This window comes from Theropithecus gelada, chromosome 19 (assembly GCF_003255815.1).
Source record: "Theropithecus gelada isolate Dixy chromosome 19, Tgel_1.0, whole genome shotgun sequence".
In the NCBI taxonomy this organism is placed as follows: Eukaryota; Metazoa; Chordata; class Mammalia; order Primates; family Cercopithecidae; genus Theropithecus; species Theropithecus gelada.
In genome coordinates this window covers 47,482,369-47,502,937 of record NC_037687.1, presented here as the reverse complement: position 1 = coordinate 47,502,937, position 20,569 = coordinate 47,482,369, and the positions used below count along the sequence as shown (strand labels likewise).

Genomic DNA, 20,569 nt, shown 5'->3' with positions numbered 1-20,569 from the left:
TGATTTAGCAATCCCACTCCTAGATACATACCAAGAGAAATGAAAACATAACCATGCAAAAATATTTGTATATGAATGTTCATAGCAATGTGATTCATAGCTACAAAGTGGAAACCACCCGAATGCCCATATCCCTTCCATAAACAATGTAGTCTGGCCGTGCAATAAATAGTGTTCAGCAATAAAAAAGAATGTTGATACATGGTGCAACATGGATGAAACTTGAGAACACCGTGCTAAGTAAGAGAAGATAGCCAAAAAAGATTGCACTTTATTCCATTTCTGTGAAATGTCCAGAATTTACAAATCTGTAGAGAACAGTGCATCAGTGGTTGCCGGGGCTAGGGGTAGGGGATGATGGCAAGTGATGGCTAGTGGAGATGGGTTTCTTTTGGAGTGATGAGAATGTCATAAAATTAGACTGAGGTGATAGTTGCACAATTCTGTGAATATACCAAAAATCATGAAGTGTACACTTGAAATGGGTGAATTTGATGGTGGGTGTATGAATTATATCAACTAATAAAACTGCTAAGAAGGAAAAACTCTTCCTTCTCTAACCAGTAATTGTACTCAGGAATCTATCCCTAAGGAAATGTTTTTATTCATCCATTCCTCCAGTGTTTATTAAGTGCCACTCTTCTGGTGGGCATTCTTTAAGGTGCTGGGGATACAGCAGTGAACAAAATACATAACTAATCAGAATTCGATTAGAAATTCTGAGAATCAGATCTGAAAAAAATTTTTAAAAGGATGTTCACAATGTTAATAAAAAGCCAGAAACACCTAAATGGTCCAGTGGCAAACAAATTATGGCATATGGTGGAATGTTACATAACCATTTAAAATTTAAGTTTTCACAGAATAGTCACTGATGTGAGAAAAGGATATGGTAGGATGTGAAGGATGTAAAATCCTGTACATGAAATACTATATACTGCTATGAAATCAATATTATTTCTTTAGGTAATGGTGCTGGGTTTTGACTCAAGAGCCTACCTATCGATTGCTATTTCTTGTTTGTGTTTTTCTGAAGTGTCTAACTCTCCTAGAGTAAGATACATTATCTTCATGATCCTAAAGATCATCCGCATCCATTTCCCTGGGTTCCCACTGACACTAAGCAAAGCGCTGAACTGCTGCAAGCCTCACTTTTCAATGCTTCTATCAATAGGTTTTTTTCCCTTGAGGTTAAGAGAACAAAACCATGGAGAAAATCAGATTTGCTGCTGAATAAAACTGGTATTTTTCACATGTCAGTATGAGTATGGCATTGTCTGATTTGAAAGAGAAGAAGAAAACAGAATAAGTGTCTACTCTTTGTTAGGAACTGCCTTTTTTTTCTTTGTGGCATGTTTCGTGTATTCAAGTTAGTTGTGTTTTGCTGCTTTTAGTATCAACCTGTCAACAATTTTTGTTACATCGAGAGTTAATCCTTAGCGCTCATTATGTGCCAGGCATTTCCTCCCCACCCGCCCATCCCCCTCTTTTTTTTAGAGACCAGGTCTTGCTCTGTTACCCTGGCTGGAGTGCAGTGGAGCAATCATAGCTTACTGCAGCCTCAACCTCCTGGACTCAAGTGATCCTCCAGCCTCAGGTTCCTGACCAGCTGGGACTACAGGCTTTTGCACTACCATACCTGGTTAGTTTTTTTTATTTTTGTAGAGACACAGTCTCGCTGTGTTTCCCAGGCTGGTCTTGAACTCCCGGGCTCAAGCGATCCTCCTGTCTCAGCTTCCCAAGATGTTGGGATTACAGGCATTAGCCACCGTGCGTGGCCACCAGGCATTTTCATACATTACCACATCTGGTTCTTGTCAGACCCTACATCAACTCTGTGAGGAAGGTGTCATCGTCTCTGGTTCACGGATGAACCATTTAGGTCACATAGCTGGTGTGCAGCAGAATCGGAACTGCAGTACCGTGCTGTTGGTGCCGGAGCTGATGTCATTGCCCACTGTACTGTGCTGCCTGCTGTGAAGCTGTGAGGTCGAAGAAAACAAGGTCATGCAGCAGGAGGGGTTTGCAGTCTGATCAGGGGATCTGGGCACACACTCACACAGACAAAGCAAGGAATGAAACAGTCCTAAAGTATAGAGTATGGAAAGCTAGGAAATAACAGAGCACACAGTAAAGTACTTATTGTTGGCCATAAACAGTAACTGAAATAGTTGAAAAGAAAACTGAAGATTACAAATGGCCTTTGCCAATTCCCAGAAATAAATACATTTATGTTGTTGTTTATATCCTCTACTTCATATCATCCCTCTTTACTTCCCTTTTAATTAATGGTAGAACGTTTGTTATTAAAAGGTAAATAAACAGTTGGTATGTATATGATTTAGTTTCCTTTTTTAGATTGTGTTTCTTTTTTTTTTTTTTTTTTCTTGTGATGGAGTCTCGCTCTGTTGCCCAGGCTGGAGTGTAGTGGCGCATTCTCGGGCTCATTGCAACCTCTGTCTCATGGGTTCAAGCGATTCTTCTATCTCGGCCTCCCAAGTAGCTGGGATCACAGGCACGAGCCACCACACCCGGTTTTTTTTTTGAGACGGAGTCTCGCTCTGTCCCCCAGTGTGGAGTGCAGTGGCGTGATCTTAGCTCACTGCAAGCTCTGCCTCCCGGGTTCATGCCATTCTCCTGCCTCAGCTTCCCAAGTAGCTGGGACTACAGGCACCTGCCGCCATGCCTGACTGATTTTTTGTATTTTTTAGTAGAGACGGGGTTTCACTTCTTAGTCAGGATAGTCTCGATCTCCTGACCTTGTGATCTGCCCGCCTTGGCCTCCCCAAAGTGCTGGGATTACAAGCATGAGCCACCGCACCAGGCCTTTTTTTTTTTTTTTTGGATTTTTAATAGAGATGGGGTTTCAGCATGTTGGCCAGACTGGTCTTGAACTCCTGGCCTCCAGTGATCCCACCCACCTCGGCTTCCCAGAGTGCTGGGATTACAGGTGTGAGCCACCACGCCCAGCCTAGATTGTGTTTCTTAAAGCTATGTGTGTTTTCTGCATTATTTGTAAGCTGAGGTTGTATCCAACTCATGACCAACATGTCGGCATGTGGTGATCTCTTGGTAAAATATTTGTACTCATCTAATCTTTGGTTCTTGCAGGCGACGTGGCTGTATGGAATACAGATAACAAGTTTACTCCTGGTCTGCATTCTTCAGTTTTTTAATTCCATGATTCTTGGATCGCTGCTCATCAGTTTTAACCTTTCAGTATTCATTGCAAGAAAGCTTCAGGTAGGACTTTTTTTTTGTCGTTTATTGAAGTAACCTTTTTTTTTAATTGCGTGGCTTATTGAACCTTATTTTCATACAGCATACAAAGGGAAATTTACGACCTGACTTCGCACTAAAAAGCGCAAGTGGCATTGTGTGCTTTTTCATGTGCGTGTGGTAGCATTTCTGTTTCAAGCTTTCTGAGGTCATCTTTTTGTTTTGACAGTTATTTCTTAGAGAAATGGAACCTTACCTTCAATGTGGGGATCGGCTAAAGGTGCTTGGTTGAATGCCACTGATTTAAAGTTAAAGTAAAAGAGAAAAGTTTTTAATTTTCATGAGTGTGAACTCAGGAGCGAGAAGAGTCTCCTGCTTATGTTGGGAGCGTGTTCATCACAGTCTTTCACGTTGGTGGATACCCTGTTGTCATTTGATGTAGTAAAGCTACTCTTTTCCCCATCCTTCCATACCATACTAGTTACTTTGAGGTGAACCACAATTAACTCTGTTTTGAGAATTTTGAAAATCCAAATAAATAGCTTTAGAAACAGTGAAACATTTCCTAGGGTATTGTCAAATCATGTTTGAAAACAATGACTTGCTCTTTTAGCTTTATTTATATAATTAAATTTCTTGTATTTACATAAGACATGAGTCATTTGTTTTTGCTTAAAATTATAACATCCTGTTTCACATATACTAGAAACATTTCTGTGTCAAGAAGCCATTGTTTTCCACTTTGAGAAAAAGAAATCATTTTTCTTATTAGTCTTTTGAGTGAGAATTGTTATGGACAAAGGCTTTTAGTTGACTGTCAAAAACAGCAGTTCACAATCGTCCTTTTAACCTTAATTATAAATAAATATTGCTCGTATTTGAACTGTTAAGATATTATTATATTTAACAATGTATAAAATTATCTGATGATTATAAGAAAACTATTACATGTCAAAAGGCACAATGTACTTCTTTTTACACCTATAGGTCTTTTATGTAACTGAGTTGTAACTATGTCTGTGATGTGGGAATTAATGGATAAAAGATGTAACAGGGCCGGGCAAGGTGGCTCATGCCTGTAATCCCAGCGCTTTGGGAGGCCGAAGAGGGCAGATCACGAGGTCAGGTGATCAAGACCATCCTGGCTAACATGGTGAAACCCCGTCTCTACTAAAAATACAAAACATTAGCTGGACGTTGTGGCGGGCGCCTGTAGTCCCAGCTACTCGGGAGGCTGAGGCAGGAGAATGGCGTGAACCCGGGAAGGGGAGCTTGCAGTGAGCTGAGATCGCTCTGCTGCCCTCCAGCCTGGGCAACAGAGTGAGACTCCGTCTCAAAAGAAAAAGAGAAAAAAAAAAAAAAAAAAAAAAAAAAAAGATGTAACAGTTTGTTCGGTCAGCATATCCTGAATACCTTCCAAATGGCAGACCCCAATCGTCCAGTTGCTTAGGTCTTAAAAAATAATTAGGAAAAAAAAAAAAAAAGACTAGGACACATTTCGTCATCTTATGAAGCTCATTATTAAGTGACTCATTTACTACTAGAAAATCATAGATATTAAGACAGTGTAATCCCATGAAAATGAGTAGGTTGTATTTTCCACGTGTATTTTCCCTTTATGTTGTATGAGCCAGTGTTTTTAAATCCTTAAGTAAGCTTATCTTCAGTGTTTATGAAGTTATTTTAAAACTTAAGAATTAAAACATAACTCTTTTAATTTCTAGAAAAATCTGAAAACTGGAAGCTTCCTTAATAGGCTTGGGAAACTTTTGTTACATTTATTTATGGTTTTATGTTTGACACTTTTTCTCAACAACATAATTAAGGTAAGTTAATAAAATGATATATTTAATGTATTTTTAATTAACTTGTGGCATTGGGATAATTTTTGAAACTTTCTTTTTCATTTTTAATAAACCAATTTTTTTAGAGACTGGGCCTTGCCATTTCCCAGGCTGTCCTTGAACACTTGGTCTCAAATGGCCCTCCCACCTTAGCCTCCCAGGTTGCTAGGACTACAGGTGCCACCACACCTGGCTTCTTTGAAACTTTCAATTTTAAATAAATTCTTGCTTTATAAAGTGTATTACCGTGACTGGAGAGTTACCGGTTTTACTTCAAACAGGCTCAGTTTTAACTTCGTCTTAGTAACAACGATTATTTTATTGATTTTAGTCATTCATTTGTATGTACTCTTATGTTCCACCTTGAAGTTACTCACCTTTTGTTATGAAACTTTTAAAAGCTTAAAAAGCATTAAACAAATATTTCCCTAAATTTAAATTTTTTATTTTCAGTACCATAATATACACATAGCTTTCTGTACTGTGGTACTTAAAGAAAAAAGACATGATTTTTATTGAGTTCAGTTAATAAGTAAACTGGCCTTACTATCTACTTTCTGCTAGAAAGAAGAGTTAAGCTCATTTTTCCCAACATTTAACTGACTTATATGTAACATGCCTAACAGAACAACTCATTTAGTAACGTAGACATCCATTGGTTTTATGTCCAGTAGGTGCTTTGCTAAGATTTTTACATTGCCCCAGGGGCTCTGCTTAGTTTAACATACTTTTTAAATGTTTTTATTGGCTTTTTAATTTTTTTTCAGGGTAGGCTTTATTAAAGGTATAGTTCTTGGAAATGATGTCCCATTTGTTTTTATGCTAGAGCAAAACTACATTGATTTCTTCAGATAATTTTGCCTGTCCTAGAAGGTTGGTCTCAGGATAGGAGGCATCTGCAAAACAAGCTCCTTTTCCACAAGAGAACTGTGGTCCTTGTTCACGTCTGTTGACTATCAAAGAAAAAAAGAGTCTTCACTCAGCCAGTCACTATGTCACTGTGTTCTTTTTTTTGTTTTGTTTTGTTTTTTTGGACAGGATCTCTCACCCAGACTGGAATGCACTGGTGTGGTCACGGCTCACTGCACCCTCGATCTCCTGGGCTTAGGTGTCCTCCCACCTCAGCCTCCTGAGTAGCTGGGACTATAGATGCATATCACCACGCTAATTTTTGTATTTTTTGTCGAGACAAGGTTTTGTTGTGTTGCCCAGGCTGGTCTTAAACTCCTAGGCTCAAGCAGTCCACCTGCCTTGGCCTCCCAAAGGATTATAGGCATGAGTCACCATGCTCGGCTGTCAGTATGTTCTTAAACTCCATACAGTTCAGTACTTGTCAATAATTTATTTTTGAATTTCTACTTTTGTTTCTGTTTTTGTTTTTTTGAGACGGGATCTCACTGTGCCACCCAGACTGGAGTACAGTGGCACGATCTTGGTTCATGGCAGTCTTGACCTCCTGGGCTCAAGCAGTCATTCCACTTCAGCCTGAGTAGCTGGGACTACAGGTGTGTGCCACCACACCTGGCTAATTTTCACAATTTTTGTACAGATGGGATCTTGCCATGTTTCCCAGGCTGGTCTCAAACACCTGGGCTCAAGGTATCCCCCCACTTCAGCCTCCCACAGTGCTAGGATTACAGACACGAGCCGCTGCACTCAGCCAAAAGCTTTTTTTTGAGTTGATGAATACCCCATTTATCCTGGTGGGATTATTACACACTATATGCTTGTAAAAAAATATTCATATACTCCATAATTGCATACATCTACTATGTGCCCACAAAAATTAAAAAGCTTATTCAAAGCCAGGTATGGTGGCTTATGCCTGTAATTCCAGCATTTTGGGAGGCTAAGCTGGGAGGATCGCCTAAGGCTAGCTAGGAGTTCAAAACCATCCTGGGAAACATAGCAAAACCTAAACTCTACTAAAAAATTTTTTTTCAAAAAAAGCTTATTTGAGTGGAACTGCTAGCATTTCTGGAAAAGTGGCCAAAAGATACACAATTCTTCCATTGACCCACTATACATATTCATGACCTGTTCTTGGATTAAATCAGTAAAGAGCTGCATCCCTGGACCACCATTTTTTGAATCCCCAAAGAATAACATCTGTTGAATTGCACTTGATGTCTTGTCAGTGACCTACAACAAGAGGAAGTAGAGAAACTTTTCCTTGAAAGTCCTTGCTGTTTTTGCTGTACCCATGGGAAAAATTTATTTTGAGTCTCAGTTCTAGGACTGTTAGGATCTCTTCTGAGCAACTGCTTTGTTTTACTCTTATAAACCTGTGAGTAACATAAATATATTGACCTACCTCTTTGCATTTGCTGCTGGAATGCAAAAGACCAGATTTGTGGCTCATCTCTAATGAATATATTGTGTGTACTGAACTCAGTTGTGGCTTCATGTTTTTTCCCTATCTTCATTTTTCTTCGAATAGAATTTCTTCACCATTTGTGTTATTATATATGGATTTTTAAGCCACAAATTTAAAATAGAATTATATGAGTTAAAATTGTAATCACTAATGATGAACACTCATATTTGTCTGTCCACCCCTTGAGGGTTACAACTGTCTTGAATTGTCTTTGAGTGAATAAGTCTTGGATCGATTATATCCACAGACCAAAAGCCCCAAAGCCAGACAGGCCTTGTGGGTGATGTATCTATTTGAGGTTTCAGATCATCGTCTTGTCAGTTTTCTGGTCTGAAAACTTACGCTCACTATGCCTCAGCCTTCTCCCTCTCCCTGAAACCAAAAAATCTCATCTTTTACCTATTTTGCATATTTAACTTATGTATAAGATGTTTTTTGAATAAAGGATTATGCTAAAATGGGGAGTGGGGATTGGAAGGAGTTTGGAAGTCCCTGCTTTGGAATTCCTCAGTTCTGAGAACTACTGTGAGCATTTACTGATTTTATACACCCACACGCTCCTATGAAATTGGACACTGAATATATAAATTCAATGGGAAATTATCAGGAAACTATGCCTAAAGGACTAATAGCAATTTTTGTTTTCTCTTTCCTTGATAGAAAATTCTTAACCTGAAGTCAGATGAACACATATTTAAATTTCTGAAGGCAAAATTTGGGCTTGGAGCAACAAGGTATAACTGAATTGAAAATCTATGTTTGCTATTTTCTGTTGAATCAGCAGGGACTTTAAAACTTAAGTTGTCATTATGCCTTCACCTATTAATTACAGACTCCCTTTGAGGAAAGATGTAATGTCATTTCTTTGTCTTGTATTGAATTTAATACTTTGCTTTCCATTTGTTCCCTAGGGATTTTGATGCAAATCTCTATCTGTGTGAAGAAGCTTTTGGCCTCCTGCCTTTTAATACATTTGGAAGGCTTTCAGACACTCTGCTTTTTTATGCTTACGTATTTGTTCTGTCCATCACAGTGACTGTAGCATTCGTTGTTGCCTTTCATAATCTCAGGTATGGTATATTTCAGAAATCTAATGCTCTCCTATTAATGAACTTGTTCCATGTTGCAGAAAAATTGCACAGTTGAAAGTCAGAATATCAGACACGGAACAGAGTAATAGTATTCATCTTAAAGGGGGAACATACCTCTTTTACAGTGGACTACACTCCCAGTAGTTAAGAGACAACAGAGTAACAATCAGATTGCATACGGTCTGGGCCTAAGTCTTGGCCTGCACACTTGGGGACAAAGTGATCCTTGAGTCAGTTACATAACCTTTCGATATGTCCATTTCCTTATCTTTAGAATGGGAAGACTAAGAGTACTTACTCTGCAGGGTATTTGAGAAATAAGTAAGTCAGAACAACATAAAGCACTTAAAATAGTGTCTGGTGCCTAGACTTTGGCAGGTACAAGCCATCATGAACTGGTTTCATTATCACTGTTGACTCATAAGCCTCTGTTGTGTTGCCATCATTAGCATCCTGTGTTTTTCTCCCTTCCACCTGTAGCTGCTTTTTTGTATTCCTCTTGAAATGTAAGAGTTGATTAATTATTGCTCATTTGTTTTCTTGCATCTTGCTTCAGGGCTGATAATATTGGAGTGGACCATAATTATTAGTATCTACTGAAAGTTTTGAGTAATAACTGCTAGTTTTAAAAAACTTAGCATGTCTACTAATCTACTGAAAGAAAAAAATCAAGAGTATAAAGGCTTTTTAAAAACTTGTAAGAATATCTACCCATCAAGCTGCTGGGGGATTTGCATTGACTGTTCGTGTTAAACAAAGAAAATTAAGTGTAAGAAGTTGAAGCTACTGTCATTTGTGAAAACTTAATGAAGCTCAGGAGGAAGCCCTTTTTCTGTAGTTACCTTGCCAATTAAGATGCTGGTGAACTGTGATTCACAGCCACGAGAGAGCTGTCATTAAAATGAGTCCAGAGCAGTTGAGAGGTTTTATGATTATTAAGAATGAAGCAACATTGAACCATGAAAATATTTCATTGACCATAAACTATTTTACTATCTTTCAGAAGTGTTCTTTTTTATACCTAACCCAAGATAAAATTGAGCCCTGTGAAAGTAGATGGAAGTTATTCTGGACAGTGTGATTTAATATTATTCCAGACATACCAAGTGTCGACAGGACTCTAGACTGCATACAAAGCAGGAAGTTCAGTGGGCCTGCAGTATCTTGGTGAAAATATCTGCCATGCCCTGTGTGAATCTGTGAGCCATCTCTGGAGGCTGATTTGGTATATGATCATAGATAAAAGATTTTAGAGCATCTTCATCTACCAGATAGGGGTATTAGGATTTTATTAGAGGAAAAGCACTACATTAAAGTAATTAAAGAATCATAGTACAGTCACGTGTCACTTAACAAGGGGGATATGTTCTGAGAAATGCATATTAGGTGATTTTATCATTGTGCGAATATCATAGAGTGTACTTACACAAACATAGATAGTATAGCCTACTGCACACCTAGGCTATATGTTATAACCTACTGCATCTAGGCTACAAACCTGGACAGCAAGTTACTATGTTAAATACTGTAGGCAGTTGTAACACAATGGTAAGTATTTGTGTAACTAAATATATCTAAACATAGAACAGGTACAGTAAAAATACAAAGGCCAGGTATGGTGGCTCACGCCTATAATCCCAGTGCTTTGGGAGACTGAGAAGGATTGCTTAAAGCCAGGAGTTCTAGACCAGCCTGGGCAACATAGCAAGACCCCATCTCCAAAAAAAAAAAAAGAAAAGAAAAATTAGCCAGGCATGATGTGTGCAAACTGTAGTGCTAACAAGTCGGGAGGCTGAGGTGGGAGGATCACTTGAGCCCAGGCATTTAAGGTTTCAGTGAACTATAATTGCATCATTGCACTCTAGCCTGGATAATAGAGGGAGACCCTATCTCTATTAAAAAAAATACTGTATAAAAGATTAAAAATTATATACCTATATAGGGCATCTTTCATAAATGGAGCTTGCAGGACTGGAAGTTTCTTTGTGTGAGCCTGTGAGTGAATGTGAAGGCCTAGGACGTTACCATACACTATTGTAGACTTTATAAACACTGTGCACTTAGGCTATAGTAAATCTATTTAAGAAACAAAGTGACTATGCTATGACATTATGATGGCTATGATGTCACTAGGCAATAGGAATTTTTCAGCTCCATTATCATTTTACCAGTCCACTGTGGTAAGTGTCATCTGTTGTTGGCCGAAATGTTGTTATGTGGCACGTGACTACGTCCAAATGTGAATTAACTTTTAAATAAGGGCCTTTTGTCAGTGCCAAGTTTTTAAAGTATTGCTACCTTTTTAGTACTAGGAAGGATGATACTATGACTTGCTTTGTTTTGTTTGTGTTTGAGATGCTCTCACTCTTGCCTGGGCTGGAGTGCAGTGGTGCAATCTCATCTCACTGCAACCTCTGCCTTCTGGGTTCAGGCAATTCTCCTGCCTCAGCCTCCTAAGTAGCTGGGATTATAGGCACACACAACCACCTCTAGCTAATTTTTGCATTTTTAATAGAAACGGGGTTTCACTATGTTAGCCAGGCTGGTGTTGAACTCCTGACCTCAAGTGATCTGCCTGCCTCAGCCTCCCAAAGTGTTGGGGTGACAGGCATGAGCCACTGCACCCTGCCAGATACTGTAACTTTTATGCAGCACATCTGCATTAGTGTGAGAGGTACATCTGCATTAGTGTGAGAGGTACATCTGAAAGGGGCACAGTGTTCTGTGTTCATGGAATTAATCAGAGATTTCCAGTTTGGCTGGGTTACTGGGGAGGTGCTGAGGACTTCTCTTAGGTATCTAGAGAGGGTAAGAGCACGTACTCTCCTTGTCTGTTTTATTTTTATTTACTTTTCACACCTTGCCCTGTTTATGGATATTCTCCTTGTTTGGAGCATCCTTTTTGTACCAATAGAGAAACCAGTGTTTGGGTTGTAATATTTCCTTTAAGATTCCAGTGATGAATTACCAAATGGTGAGAACAGCCTTAGAATATCGTTTTAATTTTCCTATGTATCTATGGTAGGAAAAAAAGGATTTCTGGGAAATAAAAAAGGTCAGGTCTTTAGTTACATAGAGAAGCATCATAGGTGCCCATTTCTATTGGGTATGTATGAAGGGATCAGTAGACCTTCATGAAAGTTTCATCTTTAACTAGTAGCCTTTACCGTTGTTTTCTTTTTCCCTCGACAACAAATTGTGCAACATCTAAACACTGATCAGTCTTAACATCACTGAAGTGGAGACAGCCAGGCAATGTGTGCTTCCCAGTGTAATGCGATGTGGAGTAGAGCTGTCCCGCTTTCTGTGGGAATATGTTTCAAGTCCCTCAGTGGATGCCTGAAACTTTGGATGGTTTCAGACCCTCTGTATACTGGTTTTTTTCCCCATACATACATCCCTGTGATAAAGTTTCATTTATAAATTAACCATGGTAAGGGATTAACAATAATCATAAAATACAACAATCAATAGCAACATGCCAGCATCACTTCTCTTGCACTGTGGGGTCTTAATTAAGTAAAATAAGGGCTGCTTGGACACAAACAATACAGGGACATTTAAATGTATCTTACTTTATTAGTAGTTTAGTAGCTGAATGTATCTGCTTGTCTGTCTCAGGTGGGTGGGTAGAGTATACAGCGTGGAAACACAGGAGCAAGGAATGATGATCTGTGTCTCAGGTGGGACAGACAAGGGTGGAGAGATTTCATCATGCAACATAGAATAACGTGTAATTCAGCACTGTGAATAGTTTATTTCTGGAATTTTCCATTTAATATTTTGGGACAGCAGTTTCCTCAGTAACAAACCACTGAAAGTGAATCCACAGATGAGAGGGGACCACTGTGCATCATAACCCCGTGAAGTGTTCTTGCCAAAACACTGAACTTGTGTCTAATAAACCTCTAGATCTAATTACGAGTTTACAAGAAGCATGAAGTGTATAACCACCCCTGTGAGGCACACCTGGGAGACGGGAACAGCGTCAGGACGTATGTTCCGTGTTCTTCCCCAAACAAATGGCCTGCTTTTTAAAAAAAGGAGATACTTTTATAGATCAAAAGATATTTAAAGAGATGTGTTAGTGAAATGCAACGTGCAGTTCTTAGTTCCTGATTCAGAGAAACCTGAAAAAAGCAGTTGATGCAAACAGGGAAAGTAGAACATGAACTGGGTATTAGATGATGTTAAGGAATTAATGTTACTTTTATTGGGTGTAATAATTTTAATGTAGCTGTGTTTGATAAAAGTCAAATTTAGATATCAATTTGGATATCAGGAGGTATTGGTAGGTTAAAAATGTGATTTTTGAGGGTTCATAAAGAAACTGAATTCCAAGTTAATGGATGTGTTTTTTGCTTTTATTTGTAAAATTTTGAAAAATTTGAAAAATACTCATAACTGGTAAAACATCTTTTAAAGATCTCTTTCAGTTTCAGAGATTCCAAAAAAATTTGGGTTTTTTTTGCATTCTCTTTTTTTTAAAGAATTGAAGCACTTTAAATTTTTACTTCAAAGCTGCTGTGAAATTTCAGTTTTTCTCATTATTAATGCATTTATATTGTTATACTTTTAGCCTCATAAATTCAAAATTGATCAATGCAAATTCATTTCATCTTATGGAAGTAATCAATTTCTGAATATATAGAGGCATACATTTCTTGTGTCTTCTTCTTTTAAAAAGATCTAACTAAAATTATGTTTCCAGCTCAAATTTTGTATGTTGCTGTTTTACTCAGTGATTCTACAAGTCAACAATCCGTGGGTAAAACGGAAAAAGGCACAGTTAACCTGAAACCAGAAACTGCCTACAACTTAATACATACCATTCTGTTTGGATTCTTGGCATTGAGTACAATGAGGTATTTTTCTTACCTGTTTGTTTACTTTTTAATTTGACCACTCTTGATGTTACTTAGCAATATAATGTGGAAAGTGACAGTCATCTTCATTAATAATCATGGTTCGCATAAAATCATCCTTATATACTATCTTCTCTCAGTATAAAATATTCATCATCAGTTTTTACAATTAATTACAAAATGCCTCTACGTTTTACTCAAAACATAGTCCTCAAAAGGCAGTGGAGTTAAACAATGAACCCTTTGGCAAATAGCATCTGCATAGTTTTAAGTAAGATTTTGCCGTCATAGACTGTAAAGCTGCCTTTATAGGTATCTCAGAATCCAGGTTTATATACAACTAGTACTTCCTGATTTGTGCCTGTGTCTATTCTTGCAGAATGAAGTACCTCTGGACGTCACACATGTGCGTGTTCGCATCATTCGGCCTATGTAGCCCCGAAATATGGGAGTTACTTCTGAAGTCAGTCCATCTTTATAACCCAAAGAGGGTCAGTGTCATCCCTTTTTCCATCTCCTTTTGTGACTTGTAGTATTTCTTTCATACCACTTTTTTTTGTTTGTTTTTCAGTAGCAGTGAGATAAAATGGATACTGAAATTGAAGCTAAAAATACATAATTGATATATTAAGATTTTATAGGGAATTATTTTAAAATAATTTTATTTTTAAAAATTACTTCTTTTTTCTCAGACTGTAAATTAGATATATTCATTATACAGAATTTGGAAATACAAAAAAAGCACAAAAGGGGGATTAAAATTACCAATACTCCCCTTGTCCGGAATTATAACTGTTATTATTATAATGTATTTTCATAAAGATAATTATTAATACATGTATGACCATTTCTCAATAGCCTATAAATGCAGTTTTCAATTGTTCTACTCCATAAATTCACTAGGTGGCAATATGGTAGAAGCTGCAGATATCTTACAAATGATTAGAATCCTCATATCGACTCAGTTATTCTGCATATTGGAGACTTGTGCTCCATTAAATTATATTTCTGGTATTTTTTTAAGTCATATATTTACAAAGCAAAACTGTAAGTCAAAAGTGTTTTAAAAGCTGGGCACAGTGGCTCACTCCTATAATCCTAGCTGCTCAGGAGGCTGAAACAGGAAGATCACTTGAGCCCAAGAATTCCAGGCCAGGCTAGGCAACATAGCACAATCCTGTCTCTCAAAAAAGAAAAGATTCAAAATACTTGTAATCTAAATAATGTCTTTCTTATATAGATATGTATAATGCGATATTCAGTACCGATATTAATACTGCTGTATCTGTGCTATAAGGTAAGACTGATTTTCCTCATTCTTGTCATTCATTTATTTAGCAAAATAATTGCTTTGATTCAGTGTATTTTTTGTATTATTTGGCAAATAGAGTGGTTTGTGGAGGTTATAAATACCTCCTTAGCTTCTTACTGCAGGTGACATTGATTGGAAAACGGATCTTTTTCCCAAATAGTTTTAACAAGTAAAAACATGATAGCAAAAACTACTATAGCATTTAATAATACTAATTAATTTTGGTTTAGACTATTAATATTCAGCTGATGCAAATTCTGAAAATAAGGTGTTTTCAGGCTATTTTGAAATGAAAGTAGAAAAATTATTTTCCCGTTACCTGATTTATATAGACTTAAGAGATTTTTAAATGTATCTTACTTTAAGCTCCATATTTTGTTAGATGCTTATCTTCATAAGAGAATTAGACACATAAATAAATAGTGTCTAAGGCTAGGCTTTTTTAAATCTGTTCTTCAGTATCAATAGGAAGTATTCGAATTTTTCATATTCTCATTTGACTAGTTTCTGAAACAGCATGAACTGCCCTTTAATTCAGATATTATCAGAGACAATGATCATTGGTCAGGTTGACGGTGGCTTTTTGTCACATCTTTGACACTGACAGTGTTGAATCATTCCCAGGGCAGATAGCACAGACTGTTTTACCCAACTGAGCTTCTGACCTGTCTTTTTAAAAAACTTAACATAGTCAGTTTAGATTTTTTTTCCTTTAAGTTTTACTTTGAGTTAGAATGACGGATTTCAGACTCTACCGTGTAGAGCTGTTCTCTGATTCGGGAGGGTGGCTAAAAGCAGGGCTGATGGGGCCTCCCACAGAGAGGAGTCAGCTAGAGCAGCGCAGCTTTGGGGTTTATTGCTTATATTTTCATGTAGGATTTTGTGAACCAAAGGTTTCAGGCTAAAGAAAATATTGCTAAATACTATATTGTAAATATTTCAAAGAAATGTGCTCTGTCATGAGCCTATCAAAACATTTACCATTAGCAAAACTCTGTGCTAACTCCTGGATATTAAAAAACACACAAATAGATTTATGCCTCCCCGCCTCTGGGAATTTTATTGCTCTAATGTAAATAACTGAAACTCATTAAAAACATCTAGACACCAACAATTAAGGATTAAACAGTATATGTTACTGAGGAGTCCAGTCAGTTTACCTTTCTTTACACAATGATGCTGAGGATTAAAGCACACTCCTCACAGAAAAGATAAAGCCCATGAATGTTTTTCTCACCACTGAAGCTGTACCAGACGATAACCATCTTTCACACTGCCCGTGTGCGTGTAGGTTCAGTTCTTTTATGTCTCAGCTATCTATTGAAATTTTACGGATTTTTTTTTTTTTTTTTTTTTTTTTTTTTTTTTGCTGTTTGAGGACTGAAGTTGTTTGTTTGTAATAAAATTGAAGGAGGACATTGTATAAGAAGTAAACTGTCGTAGGGAGTGCTGACTCTTGAAGCATGGTCCTCAGATAAACAGCATCAGCATCTCTTGGGATCCTGTAAACATGCATGTGTTTGGGTCCCACTCCAGACCTACCGAGTCAGAAGCGTGGGAGTCCAGTACAGAAATAGGCACTTAACCAGCCCCCCAAGTTTAAGAACCCCCTGCTGTAGCGTTTACAGGGTTTCTCAGCAGTGGCACGTTGACACTTGGGCCAGAGAATTCTTTGCCGCCTGGGGCGGGGGCGGTCCTATGTGCTGTAGGCTGCTCTGCGGCACCTTCACCCTCTGCCCGCTCATTGAAGCACCTCTCCCGTGGCTGCAACAACCAAAAATGTCACCAGACGTTGCCAGACACCCTGGGACTAGGGCTGGGGCCACAATCTCTCCCCTCACTCCTCTTGAAAACCACTGCTATAGAAGAACCGGAACAGCTAAAGAAGCCATCATCTCCAGGAAATCCTTGCAGGTTTTCCCTGAATGAGGGAGTTAGTATCCTAAGGAATCCTCCAAAAGACTGTTGGCCTAGCCTCTTGATACAGGACTTCAGGAGAAATCCTAATGCATTCCGCTTTCACTGTGTAAAATAGTTCAGATATTTCATCTCCACAAAACACATATAAAATCACAGAGAAAATAAAGATGTTATGGGTATGAGGGGTTACCCTGAAACTGAATCTGTTTTCCAACTATTCCAGCTCTTACAGACTTACCTGTAAGTAACGTGAATTCATGTTTCAAAGCCTGATTTCAGTTTTACATTGCAATTGTAATTAGGGTTTCAAAATTTCTTGTTTATACTACCAATTTTACTGTATCTCTCTTTAGGATAAGCCTATTAAAAGGAAAAAACATGTACTAGCCTCCACTCTGAAGTCAAGACTTTAGTAAAATTAGTACGTTGGTCTTGATTAACTTATTTGGATTGCTGAAATCCCTACTGTTGATTGGTAAAAACAGCAGTTAGTTAATTCAGCGCTTTCATATGGTTAAAGGAGTTTGCCACAAAATTCTCACTAGCTTTTAACATTTTCAGAATTAGTAACTTTCAAACTAGAAAAATACCTAATATTCATTGAGTTCACAGATTTCAAATATGTTTATGCTGTAAGAATTAGAGCATTTCATTAAAAAGTTGGTATTCTATTGGTTATCAAATTAATAAGGAAAAATGGATCATTGAAATATTACAAAGGTATCATTTAATCAGTAATTTTTACTACATCTCTTCCAAAAACTAGAACCAGAAGTCCTGACACCTGATATCCCATCACTAGCAATTTTCCTGATTCACCCACCCAGGAGACAAGATTTGAATGAGCAGTAAAAATGGCCAAAGATGAGATGACCAAAAAAAAAGTGATAGGTCTCAAACACAGCCAGAGATCAATCAGGTGCTGCTTTAATTCTACTAGTGGTTCTTAAATAAAAGTATTCTATTTTCTATGTCAGTGGAGCATACATACGTTGTCACTGGTGTTCTGTGCTAATATGTGAAATGAATTCTGCCTTTAACCTTAGGATGTATATAGATATGATCAAGTCTTTTTAGTCAACTGTCATTTGATAAAAACAATTAAGATTTAGTTAATTGTTGAATTAAATGGACTTAAGGTATTAGATAAGTGGGTTATTCAGAGAGTAGTTTTTATATTTTATTTACAAAATCTTAAGTAAGTCAAGTTGACCAGGAGGCACCAAGTGGTATAAATAGAACCGGATGTACCAGATTGTCCTGGAGAGCCCTACATTTAAAGATTCTTCTCTCTCATTGTACCAGCAATTATATTAATATATGTCAAACCATTTGACCAGATTTCTAGTACAAAAATACAATCATGCTATTATGAAATGAAAAGGGGGCTGGATTTGGAGCCAGGGTCCAGGTTGTAGCTCTGCCACTTGTGACTTGGTCAAGTCAGATACCTCTCTGAGCCGCAGTTTCCACACTTCTAAATGAAAAATAAATCCCAGTGGGTGATGCTGCCTGTTGCGTCATCCATGTCATGGGTTATTGTGAGGATAAAACAATGCCATATTCTAAAACATTTTTGCAGCCATAAAACGGCTCTGTCGTCTACAGGATACATTCTACTTTTGGGGGTAAATTGCGTGGTATTAGTTAATTACATATTCCTAACGGACTCTGAGCTTTCTCATGGTTGGCATTTTTGTCACGTCAAGATAATGTTTTGTCAGGTATTAACATCACATACAATAGCATTTTTATTGGAACAAGCTAAAAGGCTCATTTTTTAAAGTTGGCGATACCTCTCATCCTGATTAGCTTCAGATGAAGATAATTTCAGACACTTCCCAGACTCCAGTTCCCTTGCATTAGGAGGGTTGCTGCAGAGGTGAAATAGTTGTATATTCCAGTTGCCATGTTTGTTTAGTTCACACATTATATGCAGTTTATCTTTTTTTCATTTAATCTTAGTGATAGTTGTGGGTATAGGGGTGGATTTTGTTTTTGTTTTGTTTTTAATTTCAGTTCTGGCCAGGAATGATGGATGAACTCTCCGAGTTGAGAGAATTCTATGATCCAGATACAGTGGAGCTGATGAACTGGATTAAGTAAGAGGATTTTTTTTAACTTTTAAAATTGTAAGTGCCTTTTAAGAGTCACTATAGACCACATTTGGTTTTGGGGGGTTTTTGTTTGTTTCTGAATCTAATTATGAAGAAACATTCGTCCTTACTAAATTTTTCTTTAAAACTCCATAATTGAAAATAACGTCTTTCTATTCAAGAAATATTCTCTCCAACTGTATCTCATGAAGAAAGGGAAAATACCCATTTGGAGAGGAAAACAATTTCAATAAAGACATTTCAAACCACTGACAGAAATGGCAATAAAAGTTTACTTATAGTATCTGTTGAAACTTAAAACTTTATGTCTCTGCCAATTTTATCTTTATTATTTTCATTTTAATACCATTCTGATTTTCTACTAATGGTGACACTTCAAAGTATTCTTTCTGGCCAGTCACAATGGCTCACGCCTGAAATCCCAGCATTTTGGGGGGCTGAGGTAGGCTTATCACCCGAGGTCAGTAGTTCAAGACTAGCCTGGCCAACATGATGAAACCCCTTCTGTCTCTACCAAAAATACAAAAATTAGCCAGGCAGGCACCTATAGTCCTAGCTACTCAGGAGGCTGAGGCAGGAAAATCACTTGAACTCGGGAGGGGGAGGTTGCAGTGAGCCGAGATTGCGCTACCACACTTCATCCTGGGCGACAGAGTGAGACACTCTGTCAAAAAAAAAAGGAAAGGAAAGGAAATATTCTTCCCTCGTTAATTATTTTTAAATTATACTGTAAACTCCAGTTAAGTAGAGGCTCATGCCAGCTCAGTGCAGATTTTATGTTAACTCATCATATTGCCAAAGCTTAGGACCAGAGAAAGTTTTAGATACAAAACCTGGCACCTTCCGTCTTGAATATAATGCTTTAGTGTCCTGTTGGCTCTTATTTCTTCTGGCACTTTGTTGTTTTGCCTCAGCATTCAGCATCTGAATGAAATTTGTGTATTTCAAAGCTTTATTAACAAAACCTGCCTCCCACCAGCAAAAATAAACTTTTCTACCTGGAGCACCATTCCTATGCCCTGGAACACTGTATTTCCCTACTTTTAACCAGAAAGCCTTATTCACACGTAAATAGAGGCTGCGCGTCACATGTGGTGCCTTCTGAAAACATTGGCTGGATTGGCTGCATCACTTGGGATGTTAGTGGCCATTTCAGCACCTGTCCATGGCTAACATCAGCCCTGAGTGTCTGCAGAGATGGTCAGTGCTTGATAACTGAGGCCTTCTAGGGCAACGCGTGGATCTCATAGAGATTTATGTCTAAAACATACCCGTGGCTTTGGTCCTAATATCGGGCTGGGTGTGACTAGATTCAGTCAATATAATTTTTTACATATTTCTAGTGCTGAGAAGAGCAGTAAGCCGTGCTTTGTCTTTATTTATTTAATTTTAAATCATGCCAGACAATTACAGAGTAAATAATTCCTTCAGTATTTATTATGTACAGGAAAAGAGAGTTATTCATGTAAAGGAAAGCTAATTTTGCATTAACTATAGTCAGCTGGAAATTTATGACGTACATCTGAAGTTGAGGCTGATATTTTCTATTTTCAGGACTCTACTGTTGAAATTAATGCTGGAGGACCCCTGCTTTCTGGTAGCATCCTGAAGGTGGTGGATATTCCAGATCTCCTTAGATGAGCACCATAAACACCCCAGTCTTTCAGGAATTAATTATAAAGTCATTAAAAATGTATTGTAGCAGAGCCCCAGGTTATCTTTGGCAGTCTTAGACTAGATATATTTATTTGTAGTGCCTTTATTTTTATATTTTTCCCCACAGAAAATTAAAGTAACATTTCTGGCTGTGAAAAATTGTGGATG

The 20,569-nt window shown here is 37.8% G+C and overlaps 1 protein-coding gene across 2 annotated transcripts in view; it reads left to right on the top strand.

Moving 5' to 3' along the window:
- The window catches only part of DPY19L3 (dpy-19 like C-mannosyltransferase 3), an 80,841-nt gene that overhangs the window by 44,937 nt on the left and 15,335 nt on the right, over nucleotides 1-20,569 (top strand). For both annotated transcript variants that reach the window (XM_025368679.1, XM_025368680.1), the window contains exons 9-16: nucleotides 3,112-3,243; nucleotides 4,944-5,045; nucleotides 8,101-8,174; nucleotides 8,352-8,510; nucleotides 13,274-13,396; nucleotides 13,776-13,887; nucleotides 14,637-14,693; nucleotides 18,648-18,730. In XM_025368679.1, coding sequence (XP_025224464.1) covers nucleotides 3,112-3,243; nucleotides 4,944-5,045; nucleotides 8,101-8,174; nucleotides 8,352-8,510; nucleotides 13,274-13,396; nucleotides 13,776-13,887; nucleotides 14,637-14,693; nucleotides 18,648-18,730 — 842 coding nt within the window. The remainder of the gene's footprint in view (nucleotides 1-3,111; nucleotides 3,244-4,943; nucleotides 5,046-8,100; nucleotides 8,175-8,351; nucleotides 8,511-13,273; nucleotides 13,397-13,775; nucleotides 13,888-14,636; nucleotides 14,694-18,647; nucleotides 18,731-20,569) is intronic.